At 40.8% G+C, this 19,500-nt stretch overlaps 1 protein-coding gene across 3 annotated transcripts in view; it reads right to left on the reverse strand.

Moving 5' to 3' along the window:
• Positions 1–265: 265 nt before the first annotated feature.
• Positions 266–19,500, reverse strand: part of CLIC5 (chloride intracellular channel 5) — a 95,671-nt gene continuing 76,436 nt past the window's right edge. For all 3 annotated transcript variants that reach the window (XM_076332660.1, XM_076332658.1, XM_076332659.1), the window contains 2 exons: positions 11,789–11,970; positions 266–9,494 (listed from right to left, as the gene is read on the reverse strand). In XM_076332660.1, coding sequence (XP_076188775.1) covers positions 9,327–9,494; positions 11,789–11,970 — 350 coding nt within the window. In that variant the 3' untranslated portion in view covers positions 266–9,326. The remainder of the gene's footprint in view (positions 9,495–11,788; positions 11,971–19,500) is intronic.

A 19,500-nucleotide genomic window follows, 5' to 3' on the forward strand; every position in this document is an offset into this window, starting at 1 on the left:
TCTCTGGTCCAGGCCAACACGGTACCACCACCTGCACTAACTGTACGGCACCGACATCTGTAGGACAGTGCGTGAGTTATACCCTGGCCGTGTTTCTTCTTCTAGCACAGATGTAGCTTACTTGTCCTTGCTGTCTTTCCCTTTGTTTCTATTAAATCGATTTTTAGGTACAGTGATGAGTATAGCTGTATTCAAGCTGTGAGCGCACGTTTTTTCTTGCAGCCAAGGGCATGTTGCCTGTTAAAAAACAAATTAATCAAAAGTTCAAGAATAACCCAATGAGAAAATAAACCACTTTTATTCAAATTATCAGGTGTTAATCACTCTTGGAATATAAGATTATAAACAGCTCCAATTCAGGAAGGTGGAATTCTTCATTTAACACACACTCATTTGAAGGATACAAAAGAAAGATTTGCTTATTTATCCAAAAGCTTAAAATGAAACAATGAGCAGATACTTTTTTGCTTTCAAAAACTAAATTTAACTCTTTCTTCAATAGTAAAATATACTACCTATTATACAAAAAGGACATTAATTTTATTCACAGTTGACAGAGTACAGCCGCACAATCATGATATTAAAGGTGAACTGCAATGACATTTTAATTATATTATTCCTATTATTATATATTAAGGGGGTTAGAGCAGCACACAAAGGCTCTAATCAGGCTCCTGTTGTGTTAGGAGCTGCACATACAGAGAAGAAATATACAGTTCCTACCCCAAAAGGTTACAGTCTAATCTAAAATTACCCATTAATAGAGGATGTGCCTCAACTGAAAATCACAAGTATGCGAAGGGATTTATCCTGTCTGTCTTTCTTATCTGACCGAGACCCCTAGATGCACAGTTACTTTTCACTGCCAACCACTATAAAATAGTTGTTCACAAATAAATTACTTTTCTTTGAAGCTTACCAGGTCCGAGCTTAAAGATCATTCCTGCTTTCTCCTTAAGAGTTACCGATTTTGCTTTTACCCCAGCAGATCAGGTGGTGACAATCCCAACAGCCAGCAGGTGTTTCTGAGATTAATGATATTTTGGTGGAGAAAATCCAGCCCTGGACTTGGGTCTGGGCCAGCACCTAAAAATTTGAGTGTCCTTTCAAATGAGATATTTTTTGCCTATATAACGCCCCTGTAGAGGTGCCATGCCTGATCGTCGTGTCATTGTTCATATCCCAAATTTTGCTTTTTTATGTCATTGCAATTTTTAAGCAACTGTGGGTCAGTTTAGGGCCATTCAGGTCTCTGTACAGGTTGCTTTCACACTGAAGATGGAAAACATGTCCATATACTTCTTAGGACTTCCAGACTGGTTCCTGCTATCCTCTTAGTGGAAGGACAGTAGCATGTACAGCGGGCTCCCCTTCCTCTCTTTCAACCTCAGACCCCCCTCTAAGTAACCAGGATTGTGCCCCCAAATGAGTCAGGATTTGAAAATGAGTGTTTTTTGAGAGAAAAAAGCATTTCCATTCACCCCCAAATCTCACTATGCAACTTGGTTTTGATCTTCAGGCTTTAGAATTGGAAACAGTCTGACTACAAAAATAAATCTATCTATCGCTAGATCATAAATTTCTAGGTAATACAGAGCAGGACCCTTAATTTAAAAAAAAAAAGGAAAGGAGAAAAAAAAAAGCGGGGGAGTACCTGTTCTCCAGAAACCAAACCAAGCAGCTATTGGGAATTGATTCACAGCCTCTGAAAACACAGCCACGTGCACAAGCAGTCAGTTTTGCACTAGGAAAGAGGGTTGAGTTGGAATTTGGGGTATTTCACCCCAGTTTCTTATGGTTAATAATGCCCAGTAATTTCCAGCACTAAACAACGCGATATACTCCTGGTTTATTTGAAACCCAAGGCTTAGACACAAAATGCCATTGGAAATGAGAAGTGAGGCAGCGTGGCGGCTCAGCACACTTAAGGGAACATTTTCAAGCCATTTAGCAGGAGTTTATTGCTTCAGCACAGAATTCTTTGAGCATTCAAGCACAACAGGGCGTGCATTGTTGTGCCAGAATCGCCCGCCTTGGGTGTGTGTGGTGTGCGGCAAGGGGCCAAAGGCTGTGTTTAAACGCACCCACACGAGAAATGCGTTTTAGGCAGAACAAAGCACACTCCTGTTGTGCCTCCCCGTGATTATAAAATAGATCTGTGTCATTATAAATAGAAAATGACTGGTGACAAAGATGCTGCTTTGACTCACTTCTGAGGCCAAGCTCTTACGCTGCGGTTCCTGATGTCAGACCAATTTAGCGGCTGCGCTGCAGGCAAAAGTGTCTGGTTCAGGGTTAGCCAGTCCACATCTCATGATGGCTTAATCTCATTTCATAACAGCAGGGGAGTCACTGTGGTCCTTCGCAAGGAACGCTATCCGTTCACCCAAGGACGGTCCTGGCCGCCTTCCGAAATGCACTGTGCCCACTGCAAGACTCAGATTGCTAAACAGCAAATTACCCTGTCCTCCGCAGAGACTGCCAACCTGTCTGGATCGGTGAAGTCGCGATCCTGCTTCTACACAACTAAATGGTGCGGCTCTTGTTTATTCCAGTGGGAACAAAATCAGAGACACGGTAATAATAGCGCTGTTTCAAGAGTGTAAGTTTTCCTCTTTATGCCACCTTCCATCCCAACACACTTTATAGCATTATTGAATTAAATAACGCAGTTAAATAAAGTGGATATATATGTATAGTTTCTATGTTGTACAATCAGTAATTGAAAAAAAAAAAAAAACGGAAATTGGAACTGAATCTTAACTCCCTATTGCAATATCTGGATTATTCTGTTCGTTTAGTCCTAAGAATGCTCCTTAAAACAAACTGTAATCTTTCTGCTTAAATTATTTAATCAGAATCACACTTCTATATATATTTTATACCACAGTTTATTCCCAAAGCTGGGGATAACCTCTGATTTCCTGAAAACTCTTAAAAACTTCCTTAATGAAAAAGTAGAGAAATCCGCTGTTTGCAAATGCTATTTACTTGTTGCTTACTTCCAAACTAAAGTAGTTAATTTAATGAAGGGGGAAAAATAAAAGTGAAAAAGAAAAAGATTAATGTGGTGCCTGTAGCCATTTCCCAAATTCTTCAGTTTATAAACCTAGGGAGACAGGGAAAGAGCAACTTCTCAGCAGTGTAACAGAATAGGCTGAAATGACCCTGTGAAACCCAAGTGATTCCGGGAATTAAAGGATGTTCACTCCCGCTTATGGTTCTACACTGCAAACTGCTTTTAGGGCTCCCAGTAGTACCCATTAGCAACAGCCAAGTTTCTCTGTTTTAATTTAATTTAATTTAATTTCCACCAACAAATTCCACCCTGTGGTGAGAATTGACAGTATCATGTTGAGAACCATTAAAGCATATTTGGATTGTTTTTACTCCATTTATATATAAAATATTCCCCCACCCTTCTTAGTTTTCTTTAGACAAGCCACTTCATAACAAGAGTGAGGCAGACACAATGGAGGCATCGTTACGCTGTGGGATACCACCATAGGGAGTGTGGTTGGAGATACAGCAGAACATGCCTTGGCATTACACCGCCAGCGTGGCCTGATCCCAGCTCCGCTCTCAGCCTCCCCATGATAAACCAGAACGAAGCCTGACAGCACCGGTGGTGTCCCTCCAGTCACCACCGGGACAGAGCTGGTGTCCTTCTGTAATAAGACCCTATATATCACCACTGCTTCCTTTTCTCCTTGAGTGTTTTCTGTTCTCCGAGGACATCTTCACACTTCAAACATCTTCGTGCTTATGCAGCCTTGGGCTCTACTGGGAATTCCTATTGGGAATTCCCTCACTGGGAATTCTGCCACCGGATTTCAAAGAAAAGAGAATAATAATGCTGTTCATTAATATAGGCTTTTCTGTCATGACTTTTAGGCCCCTATCCAGGCAAGCAGGCAAGCACATGTTTAATATTAAACACATGAGTAGTCCCTATTCACATGCTGCAAGCTAGAAATGCTTATTAGCACTGGATTATGGCCCCAGCTGAGCTGCTAACACACTTCAGCTAGGGAGCCGGGCTGGAGAAAAGGTGGCACTGAAGCCTTTCATCGTGGTCGCACCATCACTGGCTGAGCAGCTTCAGCGTTTCCCACCCGAGCGCTGCTACTCCAACGGGCGATGGGTCGTCCGTTTGGCAGCAGAGGCATGACCTGCTGAGCTGGGACAATGTCATCGTTCAGAGCTGGTTAGCTGGTGAGCACAGCTCAAAATACATCACATTCAAGTGCATCCTCTGGAGTACTTTCAGCTTCAGCATCTCTCCAATAAATGGTGAAAGGGGAACGATTTGGGACAACAGGGGAATAACACGATTGCTGCGGTCTCTGAGATGCTGCTGAGTCCTGTAACGCTGCATGGTGAGTGCCTGAGGAGTTACATGGGGCTCTTCAGACCTTTAGGTCAAACATTAAAACACAAACTGATCAAGCTTTGAAAACCAGCGTTGGATGGGGTTCCTCTGCTTTCCTAGGGCTGGAGTGTTGCTTGGGATGTGGGGCAAGGAAGTAAAACAGATTAATGCTTTCTGCTTTCCCTGCACGTGAGCTAGAAGGGAAGAGAAGGGGACAGGACCCCTATTTTCACTGCCTAGAACTGTTAGTGGGCTGTCATAGTTCAGTGCCAATACAAACCAGCAGATCCCTCCTGACCAAGGAAATGGGAAATTTTGTGACTCAGAGGGAACATCTCTATGTACCCTGGGGAAATCCCTAGGCAAAGCCGCCTTAAACATGGTGGCTTGCTCAGATCTGTGCTGAAAATCACAGTCCAGACTAAGCAGTCTATCACTCTTGGTTAAAGTATCCCAGATGAAAAGACACATTTTTAAAAAATGCTTTTAATACTGTTTTCTCCAAAAAAATCATTACCTCCTTCAACTTCTCAACAAGTATAAGCCTCACAGCTTCCCTGCCTCCTCTGGAATTACTAGGTCATTGCAGACATCAAAATTAATGAAGAGATGAAAGATTCAGCAGAAAGGCAAAATCTTACTGAAAAAATATTTCTTAATATCAAAAGCAATTCAAGAATAATGAGTATATCTAGCAGAATAATAAACAAATGCAAACTTCCCGATGGTTAAAAGAATACACATAAAGGAGGACACAAAACTTCGGGGCTATTTTTTTCTTTAAAACACCGATTCGTTTTTAAAAGTGAATGTTTCCATGTGTTTCTGGGGCTTTATATAAGTGGGATTTCCACTGCCTAAATTTTTGCAATACCTTAAACTCAGCTAATTAGCGAAACTCAGTCAATGCAGAAAGGGGGCTCTCTTTGCTTCATCCCACAAGACGGACGGGTTACGCTACAACACGCTTCCCCGTGCGCCCATCCATGAGCACCCTGCTACTTCGCACTGAGGAAATGGCAGAATGGTTATGGCCAACTTGGAGTTGACTTTGAGCAGGGACAAGAGAGGAGGAAAGGTGGCTAGGGGTTAAAATACAATAAACGCATATTCAAAATAAATGCTACGTGCAATTCAGCTGAGCTTTCTTGTAGGAAAGAAAAGATGTCTAGCTTCTTTGTGATATAGGCTGTCATTCCTCCCTAGCAGTGGCTTTTCAGCTGACGCAAACCTAGGAGAAGAGCTTGTAACCTGTGCCTCTATATTCCACACGAGTCCTGATAAAGCGATATCATTATATTGATTCTATTGGAAAAAATGTTTGTCAGAAGCCATCGTTTAAATAGATTGACACAGATACTTCTTTAGTCTTACCTGCACAGCAAGATGACCTCTTGGCAATCCAAATAGTCTAACCGAAAATACGACTAACTAATATACGGGATCCTCTAACACTCCCATACCACTGCTAATAGAAGAAAAATCAATATTAGTTCCAATATGAATGGAGTGTTGGATTGACTGAACAGGGAGCTTTGAAATAAATATCTAAGAAATGTTTGGATGAAATGGACATCTTTACAGACATTTGGTCTGCATTTCTGAAATGTAGATGATTAAATCCACATTGTTGGCTTCTTCCCTCTCTGCACTATGTCTTTCTTTACATCTTGCAAAAAATTTATGAACAAAGTTATTGTAAATCTGCAATGTCTGTCTTGTCACTTAGATTCTTTTCAGAAACGCTGCCTTGCCAATGTAGATATACAATCCTGTATGATTAATATTTATTACTTATAATTCTAAATACAATGGAAGGTCACCAGAAATACCCTGCCTAAAGGAGTCTGGAGCCCTTTAAAATCTCGCTGGTGATGGATCCTGAGTCTTGAGAACTGAGCTCAAAAATCTTAGCAAAACACTTTTCTATGTAGGATTTCCAGTATTTCCTGCTTCTGACTATGGCTAAAGCCAAAAAGCACAAAGGTGAGTGAAAGTTACAGATCTGAAAACATGAGCTTGGATTTCAAACCCAAACAAAGGTCAGGGAATGCCTGAACCTGTCCATAATCTTGGATCAGCCTATAATAGAGCTATGAGCAAGATGCAAAGTTAGGATGCAGTGAGACATGAATTCACACAGAACAGGCACAGTAGCTGAAAACTGTTTAATTTTCCTCTTATTCTTTCTCATATCCATCAAGACATTATATCTAGATTTTTGGTGGTGTTATTAGGAAAATGAAGATATTTAAGGATTTTTTTTATTATTAATTAAAAGGAAGGTACCTTGGGGATTTTCAGGTTTTATAAGGAAATCCTAAAAAGATTTTAAGAACATGCAAATCATCTTACAGAAAGCTCATTTTCTTTTTGGTATAAGCCCAACCATTTTCAAACATGATTTTTTAAAAACAGATGCAATTTGAAGGCGCTGAGATCAACTGTGTTTTGGCCCTCTTCTAGCAAAACTAAAGTAAGACATATTAGACCATTTCAGAACCTCGGGATTCAGCAAATTGGTGAAGATTCACAGAGACGGAAGAAATCATGACAGACCCTGAACTGGTTCAGCAACCCTGCCTGAGACCTGCTGCACGTTTGGACAATCTTCTTTAAGGAGCTAAATATAATAAGCACAGAGCAAGAATCTGCATCTGCCTCTGCGTCTTCATTCAAAGATTCACTGCAACTGTGACTAAGCAAAGGCACTAATTGAAGTACAAACCTGGAAAAAGACAACTGAAAAAAATGTAGATTCTGTTGATCGGCATGCTCCTAGCCAAAGCATACTGAAAGCAAGAAATCCCAGTGACCATTAATCATACAGAAGACATTTCACCAGAAACGAATTTGCAGAGCATTGCTAATAATACTTTTCTAAGCAGGCGGAGCCTTCTTGACCAGAGTGCTGAGTGAAAACAAAACCAGAAAGACAGACGGAAAGGACTGAGTCAATTAAAATAAATAAATAAATAATTGCCTTAATTTACAAGGAAAAAAAAAAAATCACAAATAACTCCAATCTCATGAAGAAATGTTTTTAACAAGCCACATGTGCTTGCACAGACACTTCTAATCTCATTAGATTTTTCTGGCTGCTGTTAGTGTTCTCTGAGCCAGCTGATTTCTCAGCAATATTTTAAAGAGCGTGAGCCTTTGCCCTCCAGTCTAGCCGTTGTTAAAATAGCCCGTTCCAGGGGAAGACTTGGGAGTTCACGGATTTTCTTCCAAGGTTTTGGAAAGTTCAGAACAAATTGACCACTGCATGTGAAACAATAGTCAACCACAAAGTATCTTCACAGTCAACGAGCAACATTCTGCTCCCGGCTGGGTTAGTATGAAAAGTGGAATAATCCCACCAAAGCAACAGGATGTCTTCAGATTGTCATCAGCGTCACACGGCAGAGGCTGGCTTTCAATGCTGTCTCCAGTCCTCCAGCTCTCTGGCTGCAAACAAGCCTGCTGCAAGGTTCCCCTCGGTCACAGCTCACCAGCTTGGGATTCCCCTCAAATCAGTGCAGCTCTCTGCAGCTCTGATCAGAAGGGGAACCACATCGGGTTACAGCTCAGCTTTATTTTATCTTTGAAAACAGCAATAAATCCCCCCAAACTGAAAAAGCCATGTGCACTGTTGTACATATCAGGGCACGTGAGTTTCATGCAAAAGAGCTGTCATTCTGAATTTGCTAAAGTAACATGCAAATAATCACTAGTATAAAGCAGACTGTGTCAGGCAGACGCTACAGATCGGACAAAATAATCAGTTTTAGAAAACAATCCTAATTCAGAATCGTGTAACCTGGATCGGTAAACCCTGGAGGAGCAGGACTAAGGCGTCATGCATGGATTTCTGCTAGGATACTTGCCGAATTTCTGGCTGGAAATGTGCCTCTCTCTGTTTTAGCCTGCCCTCTTTGAGACTCTCAGAGCAAACTTCTCCTGGGGTGAGATGATGAGTGCTTGAAAGTGACCCATCTGGAGCCCAACGTGAAGAAAGCGCTTCCCCTGCCTGGAATTCGTGTGCAGCGACAGCTCTCTCCTGTCTATCCAAGTTTCCCAAGACAGCAATTATAAAAGAACTGGCAACCACACAGTCAAGATGACAATATCCTACGTGGTTTGGTTAGCTGTGCCAATTCCCTCTATTTGCTGGAGTCAATATGCTGCCCCCGTTATTGCTGTGTCTGAGTGTCTCTACCAACTAGCAGATCCACTGGGCATTTTGGCACAAGCCCCGCTCTTCCAAGGGCTGCCTGCTCAATTGCTCATTCACTCTCTTTTGCTTTAAACGTTCAGATCCAACAACATCATGCAAATTTTATGCAAAGTAGCATCTGCAAGTCTGACATATTCACTCAGGCTTCCCCCTCTTGCACCAAGTTAAAAATAAATACCCTATAAACTCTTGGGCCTGCTAAGACAGAATATGCATTCAGAGAGCTTTCTTAAATAAAACTGCTAAGAGCATTTCTCCTTTAGGGTCAAACTCCTGTTTTTTCCCCTCTCTCTCTCTCTCTCTCATATTTTGCTCCTGCCTCAAGGATCTCAATATCACTGGGGGGAAAAGCATCCTTGAAAAAACCTACAGAAGAACCTAACTCTCTTACTTGACATTTCAGCTAATATCCTATTTTTAAAACTCCAGAGAATACAGGTGGTGATATACCCCCAACATGATACAAGAAACTAGTAAAGTGAACTCATTTCCAATACTGATTGCGAATAATACTAGTTCAGCTAGATCTTAGGTTCAGATTTCAAACGGTCTCCACCCTCCACACCAGAGCTGCCTTCTCTTTTCTCCAGAGAGAAGCAGATTTGTCCCTGACCAATACACTTGAACAGGTGCAGTCATAGGGATGCCAACCAGATAGCACAATGATAAATTATATCTTAAGGCAACCAGGAGAAGAGTCTGTGAAAGGGGATACTGAGCCACCTCTGGGGTCAGTTAGGACTTGCTGAGCCGCTTGGCCACGTCTGCGTAGGCTTGCTCAATTTCTTTGTCTGCCGCACAGGTGTTGGTGAATTCATCCCTGGCATACGCGTTCTTCAGGTACCGCCACAGCCCCGTCATCTCTGTCGGGAACTCAAAGTTGCGGTATTTCTTTGCAACAATCTAAATCAAAGACAAAAGAGGGGAAAAAAGCATTCTGCTGGTGATATATCTCCAGATTCCTTTTTAGAGAGCTTCTTACTCTTTCTTGTTACATAATTAATAGCAAAGGAGAGAAACACTTGGAGAATCAGGGCCTTATAATATAAAAGCCTGAAAAGTGACCATTGGGTGACCCCTGTCTTGCAAGGAGGCTACTTGGCCTAAGGACACTCTAAAGCAATGGCTTGGCAACTATCACCAAAATATGACTTTTATGATACCTGAAGTTCATTAATTTTACCATATTGGTGTTCGGTGGTTTTTACCAGTCTTATGTACATCACTTCTTAAAGCTGAGATGCCAAATAAGAAAGAGCTGATTAGCTGAATCACAAAAAGGAAGACAGATTGAAAGGTAAGTCATTAGTAACAATTAATACATAACATATTTAATAATAATTCTTATATTTATGTTTAACACATTTAATTATTATATTTATATTTAACATATATTTTATATATACTACATTTCTATTTATAATCTATGTAATATATTTTGCCTGGCCAATGATGTCAGAGGATGTAACCATCTACAGCTGTTGGAAGGCTGTATCCGTGTTCACGCGAAGGAAAAATTCAGGGTGGTATGGGTACCATGATCAAGAAACCAAGATGATTTAGCAGGCATTAGAAACAGGAGTATTAGGATAAACTGGGGGAGAAAATGGTTATTTCAAGACTTGTTAGACTAGGAAATTGTCTATCAAGGGAAATTTTCGATTTCTAAAAACACTCAGGCCCTTATTTAGGAAAATAGTTAAGTGCATACTTAATTTTAAGCACCTGTATAGTCCCATTGAAGTCAATGGGACTAATCTGTGCTTAAAGCCAGTTGGTTGGTTAAGTAAGTAGCTTGCTGGATTGGGATATTTCAGTTTTCCTGTAAGAACATACCATATAGAATAATCCTGTGGTGACAGAATGAACTAGCTGATAGGAAGGGACGGATTAGCTGATTTAATGAGTGCTTCCAATCTCTAATTTTTCTGACAGTATAAAATTGTTCCTGGGCATAAATTACATACATATGTGCCACAGAGTTCCCCTTTATTTTTAAAGCACATGGTATAGCTGTTTTCCATCTCAGATTTCTTAGGACAGTCATATTCTCAGAAATGACTGTGATTTGTTTTTATTACCAGGATCCACTTGGTATATGTAAGTCCAAATCCTGTCCTAAACTGCATTTAATTAAGCATTCTTACCTTCAATGATGCTTCACACACACATGGGGAAGATAAAACCTGCTGGACAACTTAAGTCAAGATTTTCACAATTTCCAGCACACATCTTCCATCAAATGAAAAAATAATTTACCCTTTTCTTCCATCTGTAAAATGCTTTTCAGGCAATATCCTATGGCTATGCTTGTCTGAGAAAGATTTTAATTCTCTTTTGACATCTTTCATTTCATCCCAAGGAGACAGGAACCAGTAAGCGGCCACACATTCATTTTGCATTGTCTGACTCCAACATCACCAATGAAGATGAGCCAAAGAAAGAGCTAAACCTGTGAGGATATTATCACATTTCTTACCTGGTGACTTATGCACCTTTTTTTTTACTTTTTTTTGTTTCTTTTTGCATGTGTGCAGTCAGCTCCCAGGCTCAGTTTATGTTTTGGCTTAGGGAGCCAAATTAGATGCATGACTTGGCTTTAATTCCTAGCTTTCTTGCTTGCCAAGGTCTGCCAGGTACTTGCTTTATTCTAAAGAAACATGTAATCTGATAAATTAAATAAATGCAACATTTAGAAGTCAAGATGATATACACCATTTGCACTATACCAGCAACCATTGTACATCTTAAATCCTAGACCTCAGCAGTGACTTTGATTTGTTAACTTCTCTGTGTGAAATACCAGCTGGAACAAATATTCCCCAAAAAGATGGACTGCGGCTCTTAAGTTACAAATGAGTGGGAACTGACTAAAGTTTTGACATCTCTCTTAAGAATAATGGGAACTAATTAATATGAAACACTGCTGTTACTTGCAGCAGGGTAAAAATAAAGAGGTGGGATACTTAGATCTTAATATTGTCTTTGCCACTAACTAGTGATGGGACAATTTCCCCATGTACTAAATACAAAGTCACTTAAGTTAACCTATAGGAAACACTGAGGAGCAAAAGTGCGTTTCAAACTCTGCTCTGATATCTGTGCTGAAATACACGTTGGCTTTAGCACTCGTCTGTCGGAGCAGGGCACTTCACTGTCAGATAAGGTTTCTTTGACCATCGCATGACGTCTTTTACCTTGACAACATGGAGCTTGGGCAGAAGGTTGCAGTCAGCAAGAGTCAGGTCATCTCCATCCAGAAACTTGCGTTTAGACACTTTCTCCTCTTCAGTGCTGTCTGCATCAATCTCCTCTGGCAGAGGGGTTCTCAGATAGTCATCCAGCTTCTTCAGAGCCTTCACCAAGCCTCTTTCAAGGGCTTTGCCAAAAAGCAATGAATAAGTGATTAGGGCAGAGTAAGAATTATTTAGAAACGCTCATTGTCAATGGCTATGGGAGTATCTAGAAAAAAAGCCAAGAACCATTTCTTTATTGCTAATTTGTGCTCCAATGCCTACACAATCTGATGACAAAGTAGCCCAGCAAGGTCTGCCTGAGGTAAAGCTCATCCTGTAATGGAAAAACGGGACACAGGAAACTGTCGTGCCATGTCTTCTCCTGACTAGCACCAAAAAAAAACAGTGAAAGAGATCGTGGAAGGAAAGAACAGCTTGTCAGTATGATATACCAATAAAACACATACACCCTATGATATTCTTCTGGTCTGCTGAGGCCATCACACGGTAAATTGGAGATCTGTACGCCACTGTATTATTTTTCTAAGCAGCCAGGTAGGACTGCAATGAAGGGCAATTTTCTAGCATTACTTCAGCTCTGAAAAGTTGTAGTTTTATGACTTTTAACCCCCTTCCAGAGTAATTAAAGGCAATAGCAATAATTCCAGAGATGCTAACCAGAGCTCTACGGAGCTGGAAGACACACTACAACTGAAATGAAAGTAATATAACAATAATTAAATACAACGCTACACAAAAGAGATGAGATATTCAGCCACTGCTAAGATTCCCCTCACTTCAGGTCCAACTTAGGTGCAAATTCTATTTTTCATATGTCTCAAATGGGGTGTCACAACAGAGAGGAGACTTTGGACCTCTCACTGCAATTATGAAAGACCATGTCCCACGCTACTGCTGGCTCCAAAACATTCGAGGCTTAAAATGCCAATTAGACGGAATGTACAGCAGAGTGCAAATTTTTTGCTTAAAAATATCAACCCAAGCACAGAATTTGTGTTCTTACGCTTTACCGGCAGGATAATAGAAAAACTTGATTGCAATAATGCACTCACAGAAAGCTGAATGACTGTACGCAGTTTTGCATGTTATTTAAACTGCAAACGCTCTGGGGCAAGAAGGGTCTTTTGCATCTCTGTTCGAAGGGTGACAAGCATGACGGGGTCCTGGCCCCTGACAAGTGCCCCAAAGTGCTAAAGCAATATAAATAAGAAACAGCAAGAATTTACAATGTGAAAAAATAACAACATGACTCATGGGCTTAGGGCCAGGATTTCAGCTGGTGAAAATTACCTGTAGTGATTTATACTTGCTGCAGATCTGGCCTGGAGTCAGCATTTAAGGCCTAATCCTGTGAAATCTTATATCTCTGAGTAACTTACTGCCATTTAACTTACGGGAGACTACTCAATGTGTCAAGAAACTCAGGCGGTGTAGCACTACAAGGCCTACGGAGATAAATATATTTATGGAGCACAATGCAAGCTTCAAAAGGCTGCAGCCATCGCCCTGCATAGAGCAGCTTGCTGGCACAGGTAGCTCCGCTGGCTCTGCTGTCAGCCGCCCCTGTGTTTTTGGCACGGAGAGAAAGGCGGCGCGAACAGGGCCATGGAGAGAGCAGGAGCTGAACACCACAGAACATGATTTCTCTGCTGCCCTAACATCCATTAAACCTTGTGCCAGTGGTGGAAGTCAGATTAAGCTGCCTGATGTCTTGCTCCCACTGAAGCCTCTTGGCCAAGCACCAGGGAACCACACCAGCTCTTTTGTGGCTGACTCCTAGACACAGTGGCAAATCCTGGCTTAATTGATTGACTGGAGAAATGACTGCGATCCAACTGAAAACACCCCAACAAACATAGCAGGGAGGGAAAGAACTTTATTTCTGAAAGCAGAGCATCTAAAGCGACTGAAGTGCTGCCATCCATAAAACAAAAGTGTTGCCATCCCCTATTTAATCAATTCAAATTGAATTTTGACAGTGACATTCTGCTGTCAGATGCTGGCAGTGGTGTCTTTAATCATCTGCAGCTGTGCTCTGCCGCACAACTTCTACTGAAGGGTAATAACTGCATAGCGTGTAATATAACCCCGTGTGGCAACACTCAACAGATTTAGCAATCTCTTTTTGGTTTGACCCATAACACCTGTTGAACAGACAGTTCTCCTTCCCTTGGTCAGCCTCAGACTATGTCCTCTTACAATGAATTCATTTAGAGACAATGGAATCGAATTACTGTGATCTAATTCAATTTTGCACGTTCGGATTTCAGAGAACTGGCTTAACGCTGAGCATTTTCCAGCATCCCCTTCACCCAGTAGGATCGTCGGTTCTCTGACTGCAATATTTCCAGTATCAGTACTACATTAGATGCTTCGTGCTAGCCCATGGGGACAGTTAGGTGTGAGTATGAAGACAGGAGCATCAGGTGGGATGTGTTTATGTAATTTTTCTGGAACTTATTAGGGTTGGGGTTTTTTTTGCTCTTATTGATATATCAAAGTGCGTCATGGCTGTCTCAAAAACAATGCCTGGATTGAAGCCTACTTGTGACAGTGGGAAAAACATCTATCTGAATTCATACTTGGCACTTGCATATGACAGCTTTAGGCCAGAAATAAGCGTATGTTCAGGGTTCAACGCATCTGTGACCTAATTCACAGGCTCTGCTAGAACCCACAGGATCCTGAGATCTGCCAGTGAAATCACCAGAAGGTCAGGACTATCTCATATCCTGATAGTCAAGAACTGGACGACTACTTGTGACTCCAATGACCCCATTTAATTAATCAAAACTCTTCTGATCCTAGTAAATCTCTCAGAACAGCCATGAAAATAGAAGAGTAGTGAACAAGGGAGAACTGCCTTTCTTCCAACTGAACAGTGACAGAATTTTGAAAAGTTAAGAGAATTAAGATCCTAAAATTGCCATTTCAGATGGAGTTTAGGTGCACAGTGTCAGATTTTTAAAGCCTGTCAATGTTTTTCAAGTAATTTTTTTAAATCCATATGCAAATATCCACATTGAAAATCCTAATTTCTAGGTGCCCTGACACATTCAGGTTTATCTATATGATCTGAAGCCTTAGGTTCCTTGAGAAGGTGCTCAGGGAAGTCCCCACTCAAAGTAGGAGGATGCGTAGAAGAGTCTCAAAAATATTGAAGCAAGAGGCATCTAAGCCCCAAATCTCAGAAAGAGTCAAGTGTCTAATTCTGGTATGGGTGGGAGAACCCACCATATGTTTGAATTCACCAGTGAGCTCCCAGAAGAGAGAGGTATCAAAAGCAGGTCAGTTTTTTCTTTCTTACAAAAAATATTGGGGGAAGTGTTGTGATTTTACCAGTGGTATAGGGAAAGCATTTTCCTGGAAAGTGGAAGACTGAGCTTCAAATGCCTTTTCAACATGATGTCAGCCCAGGTCTGCCAGATGAGACTCCACCAGTGGAGTTATCAGGTAATTTGTGCGGCTCTCCTGTTGAAGTGTTTCACTTTCCATAAATAACTCAACATTCAGTGGATCATGACGGAAGGCTGACACCACAGGTAAAAGTCAGAAAAACTAACTCTCTCATTTTCTCTCTTATCTGGTTGATATTTAAGCATTATGTGAAAGGTGAAAAAACATGAACAGAGACCAAGAAATAACCTCCTCAGAATATCCTACAGCTCTGAAGGTTTTGGAACTCCTGCTGAGGAAAGGGCTGTCTGGGTTCATATTACTGAGCAAATCCAGCAGAAGAAAGATTTAATTCTAAACCTCCCATACTATGGCTATTTTGTGAAAATCTGGATGACTCTATACATTGTCTCCACTGAGAACACAGGGGACAGCAGGCACTCACCAAGGCAGGGGTCTTGTGAATACCAGTCACAGCACTAGACTGAATGAAGACATTTAAAAAGATGTGACTAACTAAAAAGTGACTAATTCCCCATTTGTGAACATACTACCCACAATGAATTTCAGAAGTGGCTAAGCAGCTAATTCCCTTGGCGATTTATCCTCTTGGAAACATCATTAAATAACTAAATAGGTTTGCTGATAACAGCTGAGGCTCCATTGCAAGTCAATGGGTGGGATTAATCTTCCCTGAAGTCAGCAAATTAAATGAGTAGGTTTGAATTAAACACCCTGAGCTTCCTCTGTAGTCAGTGGAGTCTTCTCTTCTACACTTGGTTTAGGTGACCCCTAAATTAGCTTTGTGGAGAACTTGTCCTGAAGTGTCTAATCTCAGCCTTGCATTGTCTTGGTAATGTCAGGGTGGAGGATTCAATATTACAACACCAAGTGGAACTATGCCTGAGAATGTGGCTCTGTGCTGCTTTTGAAATTTCTACCTCCAATTGCTTCCCCACCCTGCAGACTTTCAGTATGAACTTAGAGATCCCAAATGTGACCAGCTCTGCAAGAGGAGCCCTGTCATCAGTTACCCCTGCAACAGCTGCAATGGCTGAACTCATAGAAACCAACTTTCTGGACAGTGAAATCACCAAGCACAAAGGCGCCAGCATCCTATTGCCTCCACAGTGATGTATTTAATGTAACTTCAAATTCCAAAAAGTTCTACCTGCGTATATACAAAATCTATGGTGGAACCATCTCTCTCACCCTTCACTACTCTTCTCTGGGCTACTTAGGCAGCCAAAGACAACTTACAGCAATCGCAGTCCTGCCATGTCCTCCCCCCAATAGTAAACAACGATATTAATAAAAAAACCTCACGAGCTCTTTGTGATTTTCCTTCTCCCTTCAAAACTATGCTTTTATACAACTTTACTTAAGAATCCTGAGTTAGAAGCCAGAAAAATAGCACTTTCCAACCTCAAAGCAACCACAGAACATTTAATGAATGTATTACCATCTGTCAAATGCGCAGGGTGAGGTTCAATTTAGCTGATGATACCTAATGCACAATGACGCTCTGTTTTCAGCAAAAGGTTACTTGATGTTGAACAATGAGATTAACAAATCCTGACACGCACAGAAATACAAATAATGTAACAAAAGTTAATAATTGGCAAAATTGTGCTCTCGGTTACACTGACATAAAAGAGGAGTAACTCCGCATTGTCAACAAGCTATTCCATATTTACTCCAGTTCAACCAAGAACAGACTTTGGCTCTGTTACTCAACTCTTCAAGCAAAAACTTCCTTAAACTATTAGCCTGTGCAACTATTTCCAGGGGACAAAGAGAAATCTTTGTGTCTTGAAGTATTTATACCACAACTGAACAAAACATTGGAAAATGTAATGCATGGAGCAATCCTGCACGTCAAGGGGAGGGCCAGATGACAAAGATTCATTACTAGGTACTCAGGGTGAAATTTTGGCCATATCAAAGCCCGTGAAAGTTTTGCTGTTGACTTCAGTGGGGTTAGGATTTCTCCAGCAGTTTTTAAAGCCAAAAGGGACTATTATAATCAGTTAATCTGACCTCCTAAATAATACCGGCCATAAAACTTCCAGTGCCGTTGGTCGTTTCCATCTTTATTTTCTATGGGTCAAATAAGGCTGAAGCAAAATGGAACGTAACTAGAAAGTAGTAAAAGAAAAATGGTTCGGAAAAAGTAAAACTGATTCAGACTGCCCACACCCACAGCATTCGCAGAGGTCAGACAAGGACTCTTCTTCCCCTTCCTTGAACTCCAAATATTTCCTTCCTTGTTTAATGCTGGGACGAGAAGAAATAGCAAAGCAGACAAAGCACATAAACGCTAATCTCTGTGGCCTAAAGGAGCCACTGGAAGGCAAATCATTCCATCCTAAAATACTAGCCTAGGAAAAGCTGAATTACCACCAGAGGAGCCTCTCTCTCTCTCTTTTGAGAATAGGCAGACTGGCTACCTAAATTTAAAATAGCTAAAATTAGGTGGTGACTCTTATGTGTCTGAGTGGAACCATTTGCAGGATGAGGATTTTACTTGATAGTTATTATGGGAAGAGATGCAAAGCATAGAGGGCACAATAAATGCAATAAGAACAATTGATTCTTTGGCCAAATTGAACACAAGAACTATTTGATTTATGTTAAAAGAGAGCAAAACTAGTTCAATTTTTTAACTAAACTTGAAGTAAAATAACATAAGATTTCCAAACAAGCATGAAAACAAAAAGAAAGCCGTGTTTTGGGATGGTTGGTTAAGTAAGTCGTGCCTAGAGATTCAGTCATTTTCACATCACTTTTAAAATGTTGGTAATCTTCAAAATTAATATGTCATTTCCAAATTAAAAAGATAATAACCTTTTGTTTCAAAAAGTTTAAGAGAAAATATTTTTACTTTTCAAAACAAGTCGTTATTCACCAAATTCAACCCACATTTGCCAATAATTCAGGTTACTCACACCCCTCATGGCATTTTTTGTCAAATAAGCATTTTGTCACAAAATATTTTCCCCAAACTGAAGTAAAATACATGTGGCCCTCTTCATAAGTGAATATCACTGCAAGCACAGTGGCAACAAGGCTTCAAAGTCATCGAAGCCCAGCAACATAATGGCTTTTGTAGCCATCGTCTGAAGTCACCTGAGACTGACCTCGGCAGAACGGCAAGTTTCTTAATTGTCAAGCCCAGGCAAGTTCAACAAACAATGATCCACGTACAAAAATGAACAACGATTCCTGCTGCTACCCTGGATCACTGATTGATGCTTTTCCTTTTTACTGCTTTCTTCCACTGCCCTCCAGTAAGATTTATTCTGTAACACACGCAAATGAACTTGGTGAAATACGCAATGAGGGAAAAGGAGGAACAGTACATAAATATTCACAGTCTCACACAAACAATCTGAGATTTATTATTGCTTTAAAAAAACAAACCACCTTTCCTGATCACTTCCAGATTCACAGAGTTTTATATTATATGAGACCCAATACTGTTTTCTGGTAGGAGAGAGAAGCCAGCTAAGAAACAGCAATTTAAGGTAAGAAAACAATATCATTCTACTAGTCTGACAGTCTGATTAAAGACCAAGGATTCATATTTTCACTCTCTTTTTTCTCCATCCTGCTCATTTTTTTCAGGCAGGCTCAACAGAGTATTGTAACTTTAATCTGTATAGATTAATCCTTCTCACATGGAGGAGCTGTGACTGCAATATGCATGCCACTGTATTACATATTGAACAGTTTATCTTCCCCCCTATGATTTCAATATAACCCTTGAGATTTGAGCGCTGCCTTGATTTCTTCTGTTTAGCCATTTAAGAGTCAGGTGTCTTGTCTAAGCTGGTTATGGAGGTTCCCTCTCTGCTCAGAGGTACTAAGCATCTCCAGAGGGCCATTCCTTCCAGCTGCCTGAGACACCTGATTTAAACTGGTGTGACTCTCCACACATGCCCTTCTCGCTGCATGGATTACAGACGAAGCCTAAAGGAGTAGCTCAGACTAGACATCTAACTTTCAGGGAGGTGAAGTTAGGCAAGATGAATCCTACCCTTTGAATATAATTTCACAGTTCACCTAAATGATGTAGGACAATACCTCCCTTTTTTTTTTTTTTTAAGTTACTTAAATATTAGGGCTTACTCCCCAAAGGGCAAGTAGAGTGCCAATGTGAGCATTGCAACATCCTTTCCAGGCACATTTCTGCCTTGTAGAATCCCCAGCTCTGAGCAGCGTCTATATTGAGAGGCAAATGAGTGGGCAGTCAC

This window comes from Aptenodytes patagonicus, chromosome 3 (assembly GCF_965638725.1).
Source record: "Aptenodytes patagonicus chromosome 3, bAptPat1.pri.cur, whole genome shotgun sequence".
In the NCBI taxonomy this organism is placed as follows: domain Eukaryota; kingdom Metazoa; phylum Chordata; class Aves; order Sphenisciformes; family Spheniscidae; genus Aptenodytes; species Aptenodytes patagonicus.